At 44.4% G+C, this 21,255-nt stretch overlaps 1 protein-coding gene across 3 annotated transcripts in view; it reads left to right on the top strand.

The window, feature by feature from the left end:
• POU2F2 (POU class 2 homeobox 2) overlaps nucleotides 1–16,773 on the top strand; it is a 36,620-nt gene extending 19,847 nt beyond the window's left edge. For 2 of the 3 annotated variants that reach the window (XM_058196366.1, XM_058196364.1), the window contains 9 exons: nucleotides 1,359–1,450; nucleotides 1,958–2,119; nucleotides 2,874–3,015; nucleotides 3,992–4,140; nucleotides 4,369–4,545; nucleotides 6,091–6,151; nucleotides 6,770–6,941; nucleotides 9,076–9,149; nucleotides 11,313–16,773. In XM_058196366.1, coding sequence (XP_058052349.1) covers nucleotides 1,359–1,450; nucleotides 1,958–2,119; nucleotides 2,874–3,015; nucleotides 3,992–4,140; nucleotides 4,369–4,545; nucleotides 6,091–6,151; nucleotides 6,770–6,941; nucleotides 9,076–9,149; nucleotides 11,313–11,662 — 1,379 coding nt within the window. In that variant the 3' untranslated portion in view covers nucleotides 11,663–16,773. The remainder of the gene's footprint in view (nucleotides 1–1,358; nucleotides 1,451–1,957; nucleotides 2,120–2,873; nucleotides 3,016–3,991; nucleotides 4,141–4,368; nucleotides 4,546–6,090; nucleotides 6,152–6,769; nucleotides 6,942–9,075; nucleotides 9,150–11,312) is intronic. The other variant, XM_058196365.1, reaches the window with a different exon arrangement.
• The last annotated feature ends 4,482 nt before the right edge of the window (nucleotides 16,774–21,255 follow it).

Genomic DNA, 21,255 nt, shown 5'->3' on the forward strand with positions numbered 1-21,255 from the left:
AAGCATCCCTCCTTTATTATTATTTTAATAAACAACTCGAGGTGGCAGACATGCCTAATACTTCTTCTTCTTCCTCTTTCCCACACCATAACAACTCTGTGAGGTGGGTTGGACTGAGAGAGAAAGATTAGTCCAAAGTCACCCAGTTGGCTTTCATGCCTAAGGCAGACTAGACTTCACGGTCTCCGGGTGATTGGCCCTAAGTCACCCAGCCAACTTTCATGCCTAAGTACTAGAACTCACTGTCTCCTAGGGATTAGCCCAAAGTCACCTGCCCAACTAAGGCAGGACTAGAACTCACTATCTCCTGGTGATTGGCCCAAAGCCACCCAGCCAACTTTCCTGTCTAAGGACTAGAACTCACTGTCTCCTAGTGATTGGCCCAAAGCCACCCAGCCAACTTTCCTGTCTAAGGACTAGAACTCACCGTCTCCTGGTGATTGGCCCAAAGCCACCCAGCCAACTTTCATGCCTAAGGGCTAGAACTCGCTGTCTCCTAGTAATTAGCCCAAAGTCACCTGCCCAACTAAGGCAGGACTAGAACTCACCATCTCCTGGTGATTGGCCCAAAGCCACCCAGCCAACTTTCCTGTCTAAGGACTAGAACTCACTGTCTCCTAGTGATTGGCCCAAAGCCACCCAGCCAACTTTCCTGTCTAAGGACTAGAACTCACCATCTCCTGGTGATTGGCCCTAAGTCACCCAGCCAACTTTCATGCCTAAGGGCTAGAACTCGCTGTCTCCTAGTAATTAGCCCAAAGTCACCTGCCCAACTAAGGCAGGACTAGAACTCACCATCTCCTGGTGATTGGCCCAAAGCCACCCAGCCAGCTTTCCTGTCTAAGGACTAGAACTCACTGTCTCCTGGTGATTGGCCCAAAGTCACCCAGCCAACTTTCATGCCTAAGGGCTAGAACTCGCTGTCTCCTAGTAATTAGCCCAAAGTCACCTGCCCAACTAAGGCAGGACTAGAACTCACCATCTCCTGGTGATTGGCCCAAAGCCACCCAGCCAACTTTCCTGTCTAAGGACTAGAACTCACTGTCTCCTGGTGATTGGCCCAAAGCCACCCAGCCAACTTTCATGCCTGAGGCAGGACTAGAACTCACCATCTCCTGGTGATTGGCCCCAAAGTCACATGGCCAACTTTCATGCCTGAGGCAGGACTAGAACTCACTGTCTCCTGGTGATCGGCCCCAAAATCACCCAACTGGCTTTCATGCCTAAAGCGGCACTAAACTTCAAGCTGTTGTTGCTGCTTATGGCTTAACTGGGCTGTAACTTGGCACACAAAGAACAAAAATATATTGGGTCTCTTCGGAGATAACTGAGCCTTTTCTTCCCTCACTTCCCCACAGGGCTGCTTCCGACACCAAATTTATTTCAGCTACCTCAGCAGAATCCAGGGAGTCTCCTGCCGAACCAGCCTCGTGCAGGACTCCCAGCACAGGTGAGCAAGGAAGGAAGGAAGGAAGGAAGGAAGGAAGGAAGGAAGGAAGGAAGGAAGGAAGGAAGGAAAGAAGGGTTGGTGTAAAAAAAAAATGAAAGAAAGAACATGTAAAACATTCATTGAGGTAAAAGAAGGAAATAAATACCATGCAAATATTTTGGTTTGCCCTCTTCCCCCCCACCCCATTTTAGATGATTATACTGCTTCGTTTTCTCCAGTATTAAATCAGTTGCAAGCATTTAATTTTAAGCCCTGAATCTTAGGGAGCAAAGTTGTCCATTCCCAACCTGCCAAGCACTGAAAGAAGTCAATGGCATTTGCAACTCATGAAGGGAGGGAAGTGCCTCCCATCTTGGCCCCAGGTGTAGCAATCGCTATTGAATAAATTGATGAATTAGCGAGGTTATTTCTCCACTTGAGTTTGGTAATACAGTCTGCCTGGACTTGCGGTGTGGTCTTTCTGGGTCTCTTGGATTCCCATTTCTTTGATTTCTTCCTTTTCTCCAGCAAGTGACTCGGCCTGGCCTCCCCGAGTCTCACCTCAGTCACTCACAGCCGCCCAAATGCCTGGAGACCCCTTCTCACCCCGAGGAGCCCAGCGACCTGGAAGAGCTGGAACAGTTTGCTCGCACCTTCAAACAACGGCGCATCAAACTGGGCTTCACGCAGGTACACCTCAGAATGCTTGGCTCAGATGAGGAAGAGTAAGATATAGCTCTCCCTAATGAAAGAAGAAGAAGAATTACCCTATTTTTGGGAGTATAAGATGCACCTTCCCCCCCCCCCAAAAGAAGGTGAAAATCTGGGTGCGTCTTATACTCTGAATGTAGCCCCACCCAGCTTCTCAAATGGAGGTTTCGGAGGCTAAAAGAAGCTTCAGAAAAGAAGCTTTGGAAAAGAAGCTCCCAAACAGAGCTTCAGAAAAGAAGCCCCCAAATAGAGCTTCAGAAAAGAAACTTCGAAACAGAGCTTCAGAAAAAAAGCCTCAGAAACGAAGCTTCAGGAAAAAAGCCTCCAAACAGAGCTTCAGAAAAAAAAGCCTCAGAAACGAAGCTTCAGAAAAAAAACCTTTTTTCTGAAGCTCTGTTTTGGAGGCTTTCAGAGGCAGAAAAAAAAGTTTTTTCTGAAATGGAGTTTCAGAAGTTTCAGAGGCTGAAAGAAAAACAAGGCACAGAGCTCACAACCAACGAACCTGTTGCTAAAATTCACCTCTGGAAATAGCTGATTAGGGGTATTCCGGGAGGCCAATTCACCCGGCAATCAGCTTTTTTCTTATTTTCCTCCCCAAAAACTAAGGTGCGTCTTATACTCCGAAAAATACGGTATGTGGAGGGAATTGTGGAAATACGCAATACGAAATATGCAGCCTTGGCATTCTCTCAGTAATCGCTTCTCTCTCTTTTCTTCCCTCCATCCTTCACAGGGTGATGTGGGTTTGGCTATGGGGAAGCTTTATGGGAACGACTTCAGCCAAACAACCATCTCGCGCTTTGAGGCACTGAACCTCAGCTTCAAGAACATGTGCAAACTCAAACCCCTTCTGGAGAAATGGCTGAATGACGCTGGTAAGGAAAGATAGTGGAGCGTGACTTTTTTTTTTCCCTGGCTGGTTAAAGGGATGGGACAAGGAGATGGGTCTAGGCCAGGGGTCTCCAAACTTGGTAACTTGTGGACTTCAGTTCACAGAATTGCCCTTCCCTGCATGCTGCCGGGGAATTCTGGGAGTTTTATTTATTTATTTATTTATTGTTCACATTTTTATACCGCCCTTCTCCGAGGACTCAGGGCGGTGTACAGCATAGATAAAATACAAATACCAAAAAATTTAAAATACAATATATCATTAAAAAACTAATTCAATAAGCTGAATATTTAAAATAAATGGGTAAAATTATAAAATAGAATAACCCCCTTAAAAAACCCCACTAAAAACCCTCGATTAAAATTTATCATTAGGCCAGCCCTGCTTGATGAAAAAAGAAAGTTTTAAGCTCGCGCTTAAAGGTCCGAAGATCAGGGAGTAGGCGTAGCCCCACAGGTAGTTCATTCCACAGGGCAGGAGTCCCCACAGAGAACGCTCTTCCCCTGGGGGCCACCAGCTGACATTGTTGTGTCTTGCCCGCCCTCAGAGCAGCCGGGGCCTTCTTACCTGCTCCCGCACACTGAGGAATGTATGCCTCCCGGTCATGGGAGCAACGAGATGCTCCTTCTATCCCCTGCGCGGCCGCATTCTGTACCAGTTGGAGCCTCCGAGTGCTCTTCAAGGGGAGCCCCATGTAGAGAGCATTGCAGTAATCCAGGCGGGAAGTAACAAGGGCATGAGTGACTGTGCATAGAGAGTCCCGATCCAGGAAGGGGCGCAACTGGCGAATCAGGCGGACTTGATAAAAAGCTCCCCTGGCGACGGCCGTCAAATGATCTTCTAAAGACAGCCGTCCACAAGTCTTCAAGTTGCCAAGGTTGGAAACCCCCGGTATAGGGGATGTGCCTTACGAGTGTTACTCAAGAGGCGAATAAATGTTTTTCTTCAACCCGTTGCAGAGACAATGTCCGTGGACTCCACGCTTCCCAGCCCCAACCAGTTGAACAGTCCCAATCTTGGTTTTGATGGGCTGCCGGGCCGACGTCGCAAGAAACGGACTAGCATTGAGACCAATGTCCGCTTTGCATTGGAAAAAAGCTTTCTAGCGGTAAAAAGTTTCCCCCCACCAAGCAACCCACCTTCCCTCGTCCCTTCCCTCCCCGCAAATTATTATCAGTCATGCCGTGCAGTGGAAAAGTAACTTAGGTAAAAGTTTTCACCTGTGTTGCTTTCTTTCAATGCTTCCATTTGAAGTGTTCCATTTAAAACTGATTTCATATACCCTGTTTCCCCTCACCGCGGATATTGGTCTTACCCTTCTATCTTCCCCCGACAGAACCAGAAGCCTACCTCAGAGGAGATCTTACTTATTGCCGAACAGTTGAACATGGAGAAGGAGGTGATTCGTGTCTGGTTCTGCAACCGCCGCCAGAAGGAGAAACGGATCAACCCTTGCAGCTCTGCTCCCATTTTGCCTGCCCAGAGCAAGCCTGCTGGCTACAGCCCTCACATGGTAAACTCCCCAACTTTCCCCTCATACGTGACCGTCTGTCTCGGTTGACCTCTCTTGTGGCTTTCCCATGGGACGCTGACATTTGCAAAAGTCCCTCGAGGGACACGTCTTACATTATGTTTGCCCACTCGGAAGGCTGAGAGTTCAATCCTAGGTAGCAACGGATACTTCTCTCCTAAGGTGCGAAGGAAACATTTGTTTTGCTGTGAACTCTGTGTAGGTGTCAGAAAGGGCATCCGGCCAGTAAATGTTCAAGTCCATTCGGTCATCCCCATTCTACCCTAGTTAGGGACTACAGGGTCATAAAGCAGGATCTATCCATGCAGGTACTTTATTAGTGTCAGAAGGACCTTCAATTTATAGACATACAACGTTCAGCACTGAGCAAGTAAACCAGTGCAGATAAACACCCCCCATCCACCCCAAACTGCATTCCAGTTCCTTCTGGGAAATGCAATCTTATGGAGAACTAAGCTTGGAAAATCCTCAGTATTGACTGGTCCATGAACTTACAGGTACTTGATCAGTGGTGGGTCTCAGCAGGTTCTGACCAGTTCTGGAGAACCGGTAGTGGAAATTTTCAGTAGTTCGGAGAACCGGTAGTAAAAATTCTGACTGGCCCTGCCCCCCCATCTATTCTCTGCCTCCCGAGTCCCAGCTGATCGGGAGAAAATGGGGATTTTGCAATAACCTTCCACTGGAGTGGGGAGGGAATGGAGATTTTACAGTATCCTTCCTCTGCCACGCCCACCAAGCCATGCCACACCCACAGAACCAGTAGTAAAAAAATTTGAAACCCACCACTGTACTTGATCCTGCTGAAATAGTGGTTAAGCCAAATGTGCCTCTCCATCCAGACTGCCAACAGCTTCCAGGCCCTGGGAGAAGGCCTGGCAGCATCTCTTGGGTCAGCCAGGGGTTCAGAGATACAGTTGGTTGTCCTCCACAGTGCTGTCCACTATGGCTGATGCCATCTCCTCCGTTCAAGAAGTCCTAAGTAGCCCTTTTGGAAAAACTGTTCCTGCCCCCTGGTGGTGCAAGAGAGAAAGCGTGCAACCTGTGTCTACGTCCATTATGTTGGTGACAGATTCTTGTCTCTATATTTTATTTTATTTTATTATTTTATTTTATTTATTTATTTTGTCACATAGCATATATAAGCATAAGCATGAAATAACTGTACAATATATAAGCATATATATAAGTATGTAATAACTATATTAATTGGATATAATGAAAGGAAACAATAGGACAGGAACGGTAGGCACGCTTGTGCTCTTATGGACGCCCCTTACAGGAATGGGGTGAGGTCAATAGTAGACAGTTTTTGGTTAAAGCTTTGGGGATTTTGGGAAGAGACCACAGAGTCAGGTAAAGTGTTCCAAGTATTAACAACTCTGTTACTGAAGTCATATTTTCTGCAATCAAGATTGGAGTGGTTAACATTAAGCTTAAATCTATTGTGTGCTTGTGTATTGTTGCGATTGAAGCTGAAGTAGTCTTCGACAGGGAGGACATTGTAATAGATGATTTTTTGTTCCTCAGGTGACCAGCCCAGGCACAGGTTTGCCCCTCTCCCAGGCTTCCAGTAGTCTGAGCACAACAGGTACACGCCCCCCCACCTTTATTTTCCTTTCTTTTATTTCCCCTTGGAATAGTTTACTGGGGTGGAGTGATGAGACCTTCTTGGGACTGTGTATTAAATTGACGTCATTAAGCACAGGAATATAAGTGCATCCTGATTTTTGACCCACCAAGGATTCCAATCTATGCTGGAACAAATTGTGATTTGTTGAACAAGCTCAACAATTTTGTGAGATTGTTGAGGCTCTGGATTTTAAGAGGGCAAAATTAGGGATTGATCATACTGAATGCCTGAAACGGGGTGGGGGGGGGAGGGAGAAGGGGGCACCTGGTTTCAGACTTTCGGGATCAGGTGTTCACCTTTTACAACCTTCTCACAAAGTCAGTGGGGTAGCCAGATTCCCTTAACAACTGCATTATTAGCAAAAAAAACTTGCAAGGACGCCCTTAACGTCCCTGGCAAGAAAGGTCACAAAAGGGACATAGTTGTTCAACCTGAACAACTGCCTTGCTTAGCAACGGGAATTTTGGGCTCCATTGTGGCCATAAAGTGGAAGACTACCTGTGAAGACAGAAGACCTTGCTTGGACGTCTCCGCGTGAAGCTCTCATTTTAACTTCCTGTTCTTATTTTGGGACAGTTACTACCTTGTCCCCAGCAATCTGCTCCCTAACCCCCAGTCGGACAGCGGTTGGAGCAGGGGGCACCGCCCTCAACTCGGTCACGCCACCCCCAAGCAACAGCACAAATCCCAGCCCTCAGAGTAGCAGCCATCCAGCTCTCAGCTTGCAAGGCCTGAATCCCAGTACGGGGTAAGTGGCAAGACTGGAAAAGGTTTTGGAGGGTTGAGTTCCTGCAGGGGTTGGACTGCGATCCTCCGTGGAGTTTCTTTAACGTCCCCTTAACAGAATAACAGAGTTGGAAGGGACCTTGGAGGTCTTCTAGTCCAACCCTATACCATTTCAGACAAGCCTCTTCTTAAAAACTTCCACTCTTGGAGCACCCACAACTTCTGGAGGCAAGTCATTCCGCTGGTTCATTGTTCTCGCTGTCAGGAAATTCCTCCTTAGTTCTAGGTTGCTTCTCTCCTTGATGAGTTTCCATCCGTTGCTTCTTGTCCTGTCCTCAGGTGCTTTGGAGAAGAGCTTGACTCCCTCTTCTTTGGGGCAGTCCCTCAAATACTAGAAGACTGCTATCATTTGAGTCATGGGGACTAACCTCTGGGTTTCTTTCTTTCTTTAACACATTTATGTAGCCACCCAACTCAAATATAGATGTTGCTGGGCAGCTTGCAACATTTAAAAATCCACCAAATAACCCCCCCTCCCCCCACATGGCAGCAATAATACAAGTTGATCTTGATTGGCCTCATCTCAGGGGTGAAATGCTCCCGGTTTGGACCGGATCGCTCGATCCGGTAGCGATGGTGGCGGGTGGTTTGGAGAACCAGTAGCAAAAATCCCTGCCCCCCCCTCCATGCCCAGCTGATCATCAGAGGGTTGTTTTTTTTTACTTTTAAAAGCATTTTTTCTTTGGCCGAAAATTTTTTAAAAGTAAAAGTAAAGCTTTTAAAAGTAAAAAAAAAAAGGCTCTGATGATCGTGCGGCTCAGCTGGGATCGTCAGACCCTTTTAAAAGCATTTTTTCACAACCGCTTCGGCCAAAGAGGTTGTAGAAAAAATGCTTTTAAAAGTAAAAAAAAGAAAAAAATTGGCCACAGATACCCAGTCACATTAACCCCCCCATCCCCACCAAGCCACCCCCACAGAACCAGTAGTAACAATTTTTACATTTCACCCCGGCTAACGGAACAGGAGTAAGGTAATAGAACAATAAAACAAACAATGAAAAATAGCACAGCGAGAATACATCAGTATCGTAACTGAAAAAGATGCATGGGTGGAAAACAGAAGGGTGGGAGAAGTGGAATCTGCCATCAATCAAGCAGCCAACTCCAGAATGGAAGCCCACCATTTGAACCCCAGGCCAACCAGCAGAGCCAGGTCTTCAGGTAGAAGGGTGGGGGCAGACTTTACCCTAGAGCAGGGGTGGGGAAGTATGGGCCTTTTATGATTTGTGGACTTCATTTCCCAGAATCCCTGAGCCAGTCAGGCTGGCTGAGGAATTCTGGGAGTTGAAGTCCACAAGCCATAAAAAGGCCATCGTTCCCCATACTGGCTGAGGAATTCTGGGAGTTTTTGTTTTTGTTTTAATTTGAATTTATATCCCGCCCTTCTCCGAAGACTCAGGGCGGCTTACATTGTGTAAGGCAATAGTCTCATCCTATTTGTATATTTATATACAAAGTCAACTTATTGCCCCCCCCCAACAATCTGGGTCCTCATTTTACCTACCTTATAAAGGATGGAAGGCTGAGTCAACCTTGGGCCTGGTGGGACTCGAGCCTGCAGTAATTGTAATTGCAGGCAGCTGTGTGTTAATAACAGGCTGCATTAGCCTGGTGAGCCACTTCCCAGCCCTAGTTGAAGTCCACAGGTCATAAAAGGGCCATCATTCCCCATACTGGCTGAGGAATTCTGGGAGTTGAAGTCCACAGGTCATAAAAGGGCCATCTTTCCCCATACTGGCTGAGGAATTCTGGGAGTTGAAGTCCACAGGCCATAAAAAGGCCATCGTTCCTCATACTGGCTGAGGAATTCTGGGAGTTGAAGTCCACAGGTCATAAAAGGGCCATCGTTCCCCATACTGGCTGAGGAATTCTGGGAGTTGAAGTCCACAGGTCATAAAAAGGCCATCGTTCTCCCACCTCTGCCCTAGAGGATAAGATATAAAATCTACATTGACTCAATTATTGTAAGTTGGATCCTACTGATACATTCCTGGGCACAGCGGAGAGGAAAAAATGGGTATGGGGATGACAACAGCACAATCATCTTTGCCACCTCAAAGCCCCCACTTTAACTCACTGCCTTTGATTTGATTGCAGAAGCACAGTGCTAGGGGTGAATGCAGGGTTAAACCCAGCGCTAATGGCCACCAACCCACTGGCCACCATACAAGGTTTGTGAAAGAAAAGACCAAAAACAACAACAACCCACCATGGTGTCGTGGCTGCCATCCACTCCACTGGCTTGCTGGCGTGAGGGAAAATGTATGTGAAGGAACGGATGTGAGTTTGTAAAGGTTGCATGTTGGGCGCACAGCATCTGCGGATTACTGCATGTCTGGCGAACCTTGGAAGATACCTGCTTGTGTGTTGAGGTGGTGGGGGTATAATAACTATGGATCCTCTTAATGACCGCAACAACGTACGGGTGTAATTCCGGGCTCATTTATGGTCCTAAGTTGAGGACCATCATTAAGGACCAAGCCTTGTGAAAGGGGACATAGACTTGACTAGAAGAATAGAATAGACAGGGATGTCAGAAGCAGCTGAGACGTCCAGGACAAAAGAAAATGCATAAATGGTAACTATGTTTAAGGTGTACCCAGGGGTGGGATTTAGCCGCTTCGAACCGGTTCGAGTGAACCGGATGCTAATTTTAGTTCTGGTTCACTGAACCAGTAGTTGCAAGGACTGGCTGGCCCTGCTCACCCCGCCCTGCCCCTCCCAGGAGTCTCCACGTGGCCCATTTTGGATGACAGGTAAAGTGCAGCGCCTGCACGGAGGCTCTGGGAGGGCAAAAAATGGGCCTACGGGAAGTACCTGAAGTCTCCGACCTCCAGAGCCCAGGGAAGGCCATTTTCACCTCCCAGAGGCTGGAGGAAAGCCTCTGGAGCCTGGGGAGGGTGAATATGCCCCCCACCCACTGTGGTGCAAGAGGCTGAATAGGCCACACCCACCATGGCCACACCCACCCAGCAAGTGGGCAGAGAACCGGTTGCTAAAATTTTTGAATCCCACCTCTGGGTGTACCGCATATAAGAAGCCAACGGAGAAAGTTACCTATCAGTTTGGGGTAAGGTATCCTCCACATATGATTTATCCAAACTCATTGGTTCTGTTTATTTTTTTTTCCTATTATAATTGTAAACCACCAGAGTCGTTCTGGAATCGAGGGGGTGGGGGGGCTTTAAATCAAACAAACAAATTAACAGGGATGATCCCCTTTATGGATCTCCACCCTGGAATTAAACAGGAGAAGCTCTGGAGATCCTTATGGGATGGTTGGAGGTTGGGCTTGGCAAGGCAAAGAGTGATGACACAGTATCACCCACAAGAGCGACCAGTGCCGCTTTGACCACCCTCACCCCTGGTGTGGGAAAGCTGATTTATCTGGGTTCTTTTTTGCAGCCAAGATCCTTGGTATGAATCCTGAATAAAAACAACCCAGATAAACGGCTTCACATAAGACCTTTTGCAGTGTTTTGAGACTGCGCAGATAGAAATTGTCTAATCCGGGGCATTAAAGAGAGAGCACGCCGTTTCCTCTTTCAAGGAGGCATTGGCTGAATTACGCCTCTCTTCCCCGCCACTTGGTCTGACCTGAGACGCGAGATTGCTTGTGAGCTGGTGTGCAAGTGCGATACAGGCGTGTGAGAGTGCAGCCAGTCGGTGGAGTCCCCCACACCCACCTCTCATTCATCTTGAGGGCTTTCTCCATTCCATCTTGAATTTGCACATAGCAGAAGCCTTCACGCTCCATTACATGCATCCTTCACATCATATATGCTAACCATTGATTGTGCAACCTGTCTTCCCACACCGTGCGTCTTTTCCGTGTGAATCATGTTGGGGGGAGAGAAAGGACAGAACTGTCGGAGGACAAGGAAGTGCCATTTCAATTATACCTGTCTTTTTGACATGAGAGAAGCGTCTCCAAAGAGGAAGCCTCTAAAATATATGGCTTCCTGTGAGTGGTGCAGTGGCCTAGAGGTGGAGCTCTCGCCTCACAATCAGGAGGCTGTGAGTTCCATCCTAGGTAGAGGCAGATATTTCTTTCTCTGGGCACAATGAGGATATATCTGCTGGATAAAATTCCGCATTGGCGACAGGAAGGGCATCGGGCCAGTAAACATTCTGTTGCCCAGACTCCACCCCGCAAGGGATTATGGGGTTGTTAAAAGAAGATGATAAGAATGGTTTCCTGCAAGATTATCCTTCAAGAGGTCAGTCTTGGCACTGTCTTTCCTTTGGACCAATTCTATATTGATCTCAAGGCTAAGGACGGGAAGCCATTGCAGATGTGGTCTAACCAACTTTCTCTCTCTCTCTTCGTGTAGCCCTGGCCAGTGGTGGAAGCCTGCCAATTACCAGCCTTGATGCCAGTGGTAACTTAATCTTGGGTACCACTGCAGGCACAACTGGAAGCCAGAGCATCGTGACCTCGCCGCTCTTCCTCAACCACGCGGGCCTGCCTTTGCTGAGTGCTGCCCCCGGAGGCGTGGGGCTGGTGTCAGCAGCTGCTGCCGTGGCTGCTTCTATGCCTAGCAAGTCCCCTACCCTGACTTCCTCCTCCTCCTCTTCCTCTTCCTCCTCCTCTTGTTCCTCATGCAGCTCCTCCAGTGACATGGCGCAGACAATGGGGCAAGTTGGACCCGGAACCACCGAACCGGATGCCAAGACGGAGTGAGGACTCAGGCGCATGCATCCACGCTGCCTTTTCTGACATGGCGGGGGTAGCCAGGAGTGGACGTACAAAACCGACACATGAAACCAAAAAAAAAAAACACCAAAACCCAAGCAAACCAAAACCACCAAAACCAAACATAGAAATGTCAGCAACAGCCAAATGAAAACAAAAACAAAAAAACCAACAACCAAAAAATAAGCAAACAAGCAAAGCAAAAAGTGGGGGGGGAAAAAAGGAAGAAACCAAAAAACAAAAGTTCCCCAAATCTTTGGCATTCATTTGTTTTTCCCCTCTGCAAAAGGAGACAGTCGATGGTCTGTTTGATTTTTTTAATGATTTATCTTTTTTTTCTTTCATCTGCTCGTTTCCTGGACAGTATCAGAAAGGAAACCAATAAATGGGGATATTTTTTTTGTAAAAAAAAAAAAGAAAAAGAAAAAAATACTTTTAAAAGAACCTTTAAAAATCCTTAAGGGGAATACAGATCTCACACCAAAAATCACCAGTTCTAGCTTCACCCAAAGCTTTTTACAAACTTTTCTATCTTCAGTGTCTGGTCGAATGTCTTTCAAAATGCTTTTATTTATTCTTATTTATTCTTTCTCTTTTCCTTGGATCCGGAAAGGGTTGGGTAGGAAAAGAATGGATTGATTTAATTTCAGGATCTTCCTATAAATATTTTCTTTATTTTTTAAATGGTTAACAAATGTTTCTGCTTTTTTTTTTTTTTTGCTCTTTTTTTTTTTCTTAAATGAAACAAATAAGAAGCTTTATACAAATAGGGGGATTCTTATAAGAAATGAAGGCTAGGATTTTCAAAGGCAATAAACGAAAATCAGACACCGGGTTCCCACTCTGGAAACTGGTTTCTTGATGGATGTCCTGCAATGAGTTATCTTATAAAATTATTTCCGCTGCTTCTTGTTTGCAAAGAGGTTATTGGATTATTCAGCCCAGGGATAGGCTCCACCAAAGGAGTTGTGATCACAAAATTCAGATTACTTGCCAGCCAAAATCTGTATTGCCGGTAGTTCTTTGGGGCTTGAAGCAAGGAGGAGGTAGGGAACCATTTTACAAAATTTCTTTGTTGAACGCTCTCCTCCTGAGATATGGATATACATTGCAAGCATTTGGTGCATCAAAACCCAGATAATTGCAATGCTTGTTTCTGTCTCTCTCAAAAAAACCTCCCTCATTCCTACAATAAGGATGAAGGAGTTACGTCCGGTTGGAATTACTTTATTACTATTAGCAGGGCTACTCAGAGGGTATATAACATAAGTACTTTTTGCAGGACAAGAGGCAGTATTGAAAGTCACAGTCTTCAAATTTTTAAGGATGGGCAGCACTAAATCTATGCTTTTTTTCTATCGGCTTGAACCTTTTCTTTGCCAGCTTTAATTTTCTATTGAGCTTAGTGGCGGGGGGGAATTGTTTTTAATTGGTTTTGCCTGGGGTTAGTATCAGGGGTTATTTTTCTGAAAATGGGATGTGTGGTTTTTTATTTTTATTGTTATTATTATTATTTTTATAGCTGTGTTCTGAAAAAAAATACTCATATTCCAGTGCCTGACAAAAACCAAAACAAAAAAAATATATATGGGAATTTCAGCATTCTTTACATTTTTCAGAAAAAAAACCAAAAATTGATAGACATCACTACAGAAAACACCAAAACGAAGACCACTGGGGAATATAAATAAAAGCAAAGACAGAAGAGGGATAAAAAAAAAATCTTCTCAGAAAGTGGGTATCACAGAGACTCGGAGGCGAGAGAAACTTTTAACCAAAAAGAACCAACCAAGCGAACAAAAGAAGCTAAAATGAATAACCACAAGAAACTTTTAAACGAAGAAGAAAGGATGAAAAAAAAATGTGTGGGAATAAAGGGGACATCTTTACTTTCTCTGGTTAAGACAAAATGGCTCAACCGTCTTTCTCTGTCCTGATTAAAAAAAAAATACCTCATGGAAAGTTGTGTTGAGAAGCCAAGATTTTATAAATGGCAAAGAGACAAATAAATAAGTAAAACCAAATCAACTGAAGTGAGAAGGCAAGATCATAAGATCCTGTGACTTTCTCCCGGAAGTCTGGAAAGCTTTAAAAATGGCTTCTCAAAACACTGATTTTATTTTATTTTTTAAACTTTTTTTTTTGTACATTTCTTTTCTTGGTCTTTGGTTTCGTTCTAAACTGGATGGTTTGGGATCTTTTTTTTTTTTTAATACGTTGGGTGGGTTAATTGATGTTTTGGGGGCTCTTTGAATGTTTGTCTTTTATTTTCAAACTCCTGCGAACCAAAGTTTTGCTGTTGCAGAGAAGGAAGTTAGCCATGGCATACTGCGATCTGGTAGAAAACAAAAAAAAACCAAACCAAAAGGACAGAGTTAAAAAAAAAAGATAAACAAGCAAACAAAAAAAGTACTTTGAACCTTTCTTAAAGGACAGAAACAAAAAACCCTCAACCTCATTTTATCTCCTGCTTTTGCTGTGCTCTAACGTTCAGGTGGGTTTGAGATAACAAAAGAAAAAAAAATACTGTGAAACTTTCCAAAAACAGAAACAAATCAACAAAAAACCCCAAACAAACCAGGAAACACCTAGTTTAAAAGACTGACTTGAAAAAAAGGAAAAGTTTTCATCCCATTCTGTGCGTGAGTGAGAGAGAAACGCCAAGTATTTATTCAACCCTTTTTAAGATTTTCAGTTATGGTATAATGGACATCTGAGGGGGGGAAAAAACATTGGAGAGAAATATTTCTCTCGTTTTCTCTCTCTTTCTCTCTCTCTCTCTCATGTGCTACTGAACGTGTTTCTAGGTGGAATGTAACTGTTTTAGTGATCTTTGTTATTTTCCTTTCCTTTTTACTTTTTTTTGGGGGGGTATCTATTTTTTTTTAATAGAGAAAAATTCTATGTTCCGCTTTATCGCTTCTTACTGTATTAAGAAAAAAAGACAAAAAACAAACGGTAAAGGTTTGCAACAAAAAAAAAAGATAAAAAAGGGAAAAAAAGGAAACAAAAAACAAAACAAAAAAAATACCAAAAACCAAAATGTGTTTTTTTTTTCTTTAAAAAAAAAAAAGAATTGATTCTAGACCAAAAATGACCCTATCTCCATGCATGGAGCTGAGTGGTGGCTGAATGGCGTGGAGGGAAAACCCTCAAGATTTTAGAGGGCAAGTAAGGATGTTGGGAAGTAGGTTAGATTGCTATCAACCTGGAGATGAGGAGGAGCAGCAGTTTTTTCTTCCAGAAAGATGAAAAAGGGGGCGGCTGGTAATTGCTCCCTCTTTTGCCTTCAAAAAACCAGCCAATTGTTTGACCGGAGTGAGACAGAAGAAAAAATATACACAAGCAGGTTGTAGATACGATACCTCTTTTTAAAGGTTGGCTTTAGCTTTAAGAAAGGAAATACGGGAGAGACATCTAAACCATGGGGGGACATCGCTATCTCCCCCCTTCCCTTCCAAATGGCTGATTATATAAGACGTGAAACATAAAACTAATTTTGCTGTAGGGATGCTTGAGTTTGATGGATCCAGAGCAAAAAAAAAAAAGGCCTGATCTTTAGTTTTCAATTGGCCAATGATTTTATTGATAGGTCAAAGTCCATAACCAACTGTACCTCTCTAGTCCAGGGATCTCCAACCTTGGCAACTTTAAGCCTGGTGGACTTCAACTCCCAGAATTCCCCAACCAGCAAAGCTGGCTGGGGAATTCTGGGAGTTGAAGTCCTCCAGACTTAAAGTTGGCATCGTTGGAGACCCCTGCTCTAGTCCGCATACTTCTTCAACTGGCTGGTTTAAAAAAAGAGAGAGAGAGAGAAGACACTTGAAAAATAGCTGCATCTTTCTGTTCTGCTGAGCTCCCCCACTTCTAGGAGTTTTAGAAGGAGGAAGGAAATAAGAGTAAAACCAAAGCTGTCAAACCAAATATTTGCTCACATGCCTGCGTGCCAGTGCCTGTCCCAGGGTTGGTGGGGGGGGGGGCACAAGGGAGGGAGACAGGCTAACCACCCCCCTCCCTCTCCTTACAGTGCCAAGACATCCACCACGAGGCTCTTTGGAGATAGCCCGCCATATACCTCATATACTTTAATGATAAACCAAATAGAAAAGCTTTATTAAGGGTGTGTGCCGTACAGGTCTGTTTGGGGCGGTGGGGGAATCGGGCGCAGCATCCCTCTCACCCCCATGGTGGGAAACCACCAGCAGGACAGCCCAGGTCCAACGAAATCTGATCTATTGAGCTCCTAGGGTTCCAGGGGAGACGTTTTTAATCTGGGAAAAAAGGACGACGTGGTTAGGATGGAACCATGACAAAGGACTGAAGACTGCATCCACGAAGACGTGAGAGAGAAGGAAAAAGGAAAAGGAAAAGAGGAAAAAAAAAAAGACAATAGGGGCTGGACATTGCTCTGCGGGCCTCGCTTCCCCGATGTAAGTGGCACTTTGTACATCAGGGTTAAATTGGAGGATAGCTGGAATTCAGCTGTGATGCAAGAGCATTTTTTTTTTTTGGTATCGGAAGAAAGTTGAAGCTGGGCTTTTTTTTTTTGTTTCTCGTTGGACACGAATCTCCCTTTAGAAACCTTGACTTGGGACCACGTTCGGGTCTAATCGGAAGGTCCTCTGCCTTCCATGAACTGGCTTCTCCAGGTTGCTCTCTGATCAACTTTGACCAGTGTTGAGGTTAATGTGAAGAAAAAAAAAAAGGGAATCTCGTTTATATGCCCAGGAAAGTCGGTCAGTTTGATAGCGCCTAGAGGAGTGGATCAAATGGGCTGGCCTTTTGCATGAAGGATGCTGCACTAGAACCCAGTTTCTTGCCGACACCACCCCAACATGACTGGCCTGTTGCTGTAGCCGACCTGGGGAGCAGTGGGAAAATCGTGTGATAACTTTGCCAAAGGTAGTTAGTTCCTAGTATTCATTTTTTTTTTACATTTTTAATCTTCCGGGGTCTGATCCTGTCTTGTTAATTTATTTGTAACTGTGGGGCTTAGAAGTGACTTGAAAAAAAAATGATGATGATGATGATGATGATAATGTAACAAATATTCTGAGTGCTTTTTTAATTTGTTCTTTCATTTGGTTCTGTCGTGGTTTTGTGTTTTTTTTTCCCTGTCTTTTTTTAAAATTAAAAACAAAAAAAAAAACAAAATAAAAATCTTGCAACCAAAGACGAGTTGAAAAGAAGTTGAGAATCTGTTATGGTGACTCATTTGTGGCACAGAGCTTGCAGACCGCAGGAGAGAAGGAAAAAAGGGGTGGATCAGCAACCTGGCACCTGAAAACGGTGTTCCGCCCGCGGATACGTCTTCGCCAACCAGTTAAGCCCCAAAGGTATTACTGGAAGATAATGTGATCTACAGCCGATTGCTTTCTTTGCCTTCTAATATAAAGGTACAGGTAGTCCTTGACTTATAACCATGATGGAGACCGTTGCTAAGCAAGGTTGTGCCCGATTTCACAAACTTTTTTTTTTTGCTCTGGTCATTAAGCAAATCATTTGAAGCACACAGTCATTAAATGGATTTGGATGCCCTCACTGACCTTGCTTTTCAGAAGCCGGCTGTGAAGTTCACAAATGTCAATCATATAATCCCTGGATGTTGCAACTGTCATAAATCCTCGCCAGTTTCCAAGGGCCTGGATTTTGATCATGTGACCCCAGAGATACTGTAATGGTTGTAAGTACAAGGACTGGGTGTCTCTCTTCTTCAGTGCTGTCATAACTGAGCAGTTGCTAAATGAATGGTTGTAAGTTGAGGACTACCTGCATATATTGTGATTTACCAGTTCCATTACTGTGACAGATTTTTTCATGAGAACGATAGAGCTTATAACGTTTCCACATTCCAGATGTGGTCACTGGTCCAAAACTGTTCTGGACCCCTATTCTAAAAGATCAAAAGTATTGGAGGGAGGAAAAGGTTGTCAATCTCTCCTCCCATCATTGACTACTGATGTTCTCCGTTGCTGTGCTGCTCTATCCAAATGTTCACATTAAGCCATTCAGCAGCATTACCCCCAACCCCTAGTGTGACCTTTCTTTCCTTTTTTGCTGCAAAACCAACAGAGGATAGATAGTGGAGCTGAAGGGTGGAGCCTGACTTGGCACTCCTGTATCGGATACCTGGAGAGAGAGAGGGCTCTTTGGCTATTCCAAGTTCTTGCAATAGCTGTAGTGAGACGAGGGTGGACCTTAGCAAAGGGGCCCTCAGCATTTAGGAACTGTGGCTTTGTAAAAATGTCCAGAAAGAGAATTTACAATTTTAGAAGGACAGCTGTTGGCAACAAAAGAAAACGAGATAGAAATAAAATTATTGTCTACGTTCTTGGTTATTGTTCCAGATATTTCAGATTAGATCTGAAGGGAACGAGCTTTGAAAATATGTCCTTTTATACATAAAAACAGACCTAATTATTGTTTTTTTTTAAATTTACATTTATATCCTGCCCTTCTCCGAAGACTCAGGGCGGCTTACAGTGTATAAGGCAATAGTCTCATTCTATTTGTATATTTACAAAGTCAACTTATTGCCCCCCCAACAATCTGGGTCCTCATTTTACCTACCTTATAAAGGATGGAAGGCTGAGTCAACCTCGGGCCGGGCTTGAACCTGCAGTAATTGCAGGCTGCTGTGTTCTAATAACAGGCTTCTAACAGCCTCAGCCTGAGCTATCACGTTCTAAATCTCTACCAAATTCTGTACCCAGGTCAAATTTCCATTTTGGCATATGGTGCCATGTTGGTGTATGATAAATTCAAAAGTTGTTTAACAAGCATACAAACGCCACCGTACCATTTTAACAGGGCTCTCTAAACAGGTTTTGTAATTCACCATCTCACCCAGTTCTAAATCGTTTGTCATAAATTACATATCCTGGTTTCTGGAAACCCCAATTGTGGTTGCTGGGTTTTATATGTTATATTGTAGACAGTTCCCATTAGCCATACAATTTGTTGAAAGAACTGGGAGTATTAAATCATCCAGTTCGGTGTAGTGGTTAAAGGCATCAGGCTAGAAACCAGGAGACTGTGAGTTCTAGTCCTATTTTAGACAAATGCCAGCTAAGTGTGACCTTCAGCCCCAGGAAGGAGGCAATGGATAACCAGGTCCAAAAAATCTTGTCAGGAAAAACCAGTTGCCAAGAATCAATACTGACTCTAAAGGTACTATATATATATGTGCATGTTCACTACTTATGCCCTTGTATTGACTGTTTTTTAAAATGTCCCTTATGCAAGCGTACAAGTGGATTCGTACAAGATTAAGGCAGAGATTTCTATATAGAGCATAGACATTTTTTTTCCTGTCTCTTGTTATAGGCAAGATTTTGTGCTGAACAATCATCTTTTCAATCCCACGTCTAACTCTAGCTGCAGTTTCAGTGGTTTCCAGGGCTCCATCTGACCTTTTGAGGGCATAACAAAGGCTTTTGTATTATTCCTGACCTACCATCTTTTTGGTCACTCGCCTTTTAAAGAAAAACCAAGTTAGTGACTCGGCTAAATCTTCACATGGCAGTATTTTATAAGCTTTTTTAAAAAAGTCTTATTTTTTACAGTAAGCTCCAGTTGTAGCATTGGCATTTGTAGTATGAATTAAAGTCCTACCAAAGGATTAATCTGTGTTTAATTTTAAAAGTTTCTTCCTTAGATTGCTAGCCCTTTCCTTGTTTTTACTTCTTAGGAAGACATTAGCAATTCATTGTTTATCAATTAGTCGATTTCTCTTTCCTGCTGAGGGTTGGAGATTAATAACTGGCTTCTTTTAACTCTCCCCCCCCCAACTAGTTTATGGTGAAAAAGCAGTTTTTCATTATAAAACAAAGAGGGGAAAAAAAATCAAAGAAACAAGTAATTAAAGCTGCCCTCTCCCCCTTTTGGGGGAACAGAAGCACTCTAATTAAGTGGTAAATCACCACTAATCCCTCAACAAACTGAACAGAAGAGTAATGAAACAGGAACAACCTGTTAATTGCAGGGAACCTTTGCTGAACTGTGCTTGCAGATGAGTAAATATTAAAAGAAGGGATCTAGTCTCTCTGGAGCAGCATTAGGAGGTAACGTGAGAACAGTTTTAAATCCTGTACGTCAGAGGTCCTCAACTCCTGGCTCATGGACCAGCACTGGTCCGCTGCATGCCAGAAACCCCGCTTGGCAAACAACCGAAGTTCCATCCAGGGGATGCAGGCAGCACATGAAACCAGGCCCCCTCCGGTCCTCTGGAAAAACTTCTCTCCACGAAACCTGTCCTTGGTACCCAAAGGGTTGGGGGCCGCTGCTGTACGTAGTCATTTTTAATTCAACCTGCAACTGGCTGTAAATTCAGCCAGGTCAGACATTTCCCCTAAGTTGTGTTTACACAAGGCCTTTGGCGTTCAACTACCTGGCATCAAAGACAAAATTTACATAGTTTGCTAACACAGCTTCCTGTCATTTCTGCCAATTCACTTTCCTCTATTTCAATTCAGTAATACTCGGCAGTGTCTGGAAGTTCTAATTACCAGAAAGAACTACGGAACCCGACCAGATGGACAGTGATCAGGTGCCACACTTTCATGCCGGCTACACCTCTGACATTGCTTTAGTGGCTGCAATCTGGTTGGGGGGGGTAATTTCAAACAAAAAGTCCTAGTGGCTCATGGAGAACCTGTTACTATTTTGTGTTCTTGTGCTCTGGAGGCAGATCGGATGTAAACTAGGGGTCCCCAACCTGTGGTCCGCAGCCCAATGTCAGGTCATGGTCCCTTGGGAACCGGGCCACACAAGCAGTGGGCCAGCACGTGAGCGCACAAAGCTGCATTTGCGCAATCAACACGTGTGCAAAACCAGTGCCCCTCTTCCCCCTCTTGCCGCCAGTGCCGGTCCGCAGAAGTAGAAAAATTGGGAACTGCTGATTAAGTGCAGGCAATTGTTCCCTATTTCATCTTCTGCCCCACCACCAAATAAGACGTAGATGCATTTAGGATCTGCTTGAGATTGAGAACACGAGACACACATTTTGGATCAGTATGCAAAGAGGAACAGATGATCAAGTGCATCGCTCATCGTAAAAGCACTTGAAGAGAAAAATGGATTTCGGAGGGAAAGGAGTCAACACTGTCACACCCGGTGCATGTAATTTGCAAGTTACTCATAAATCCTCCACACCCAATGTGCTCTTTTCGTGGATGGTTCTCACCAACAGAGGATTAAGGGGTTTGGGTTGTCTTTCAGGCCACGGCGCTAGAGAAGCTGGTGAGGGCCGTGATAGACAAGCCTCCTTATCTGTTCAGCCAACGAATTCTGAGCCTGCTGTAACATAGCAGCTGCATATCTTGCCGTTAGTGTTTTTCTACAGGCTGGCTTGAGAATGAGGTGGAAAATAGGGTGCGTGATAGACAAATTCTCCAGTGAAACAATCTACAACCATGGGAGGAATGCATGGGAAATTTCATCTCACCGGCTTGTGAAGCATATAATGAGAGCATAGAAATAAGGTTGCTATGTCTGAAATTGATGTTTCCTGTGGTTTCTGAAATGCTATGCTGGCTTGCTAATGGAGATTTGTAACTGGAATGTGTGTATTTAGCAACAGA

This window comes from Ahaetulla prasina, chromosome 10 (assembly GCF_028640845.1).
Source record: "Ahaetulla prasina isolate Xishuangbanna chromosome 10, ASM2864084v1, whole genome shotgun sequence".
Lineage (NCBI taxonomy): Eukaryota > Metazoa > Chordata > Lepidosauria > Squamata > Colubridae > Ahaetulla > Ahaetulla prasina.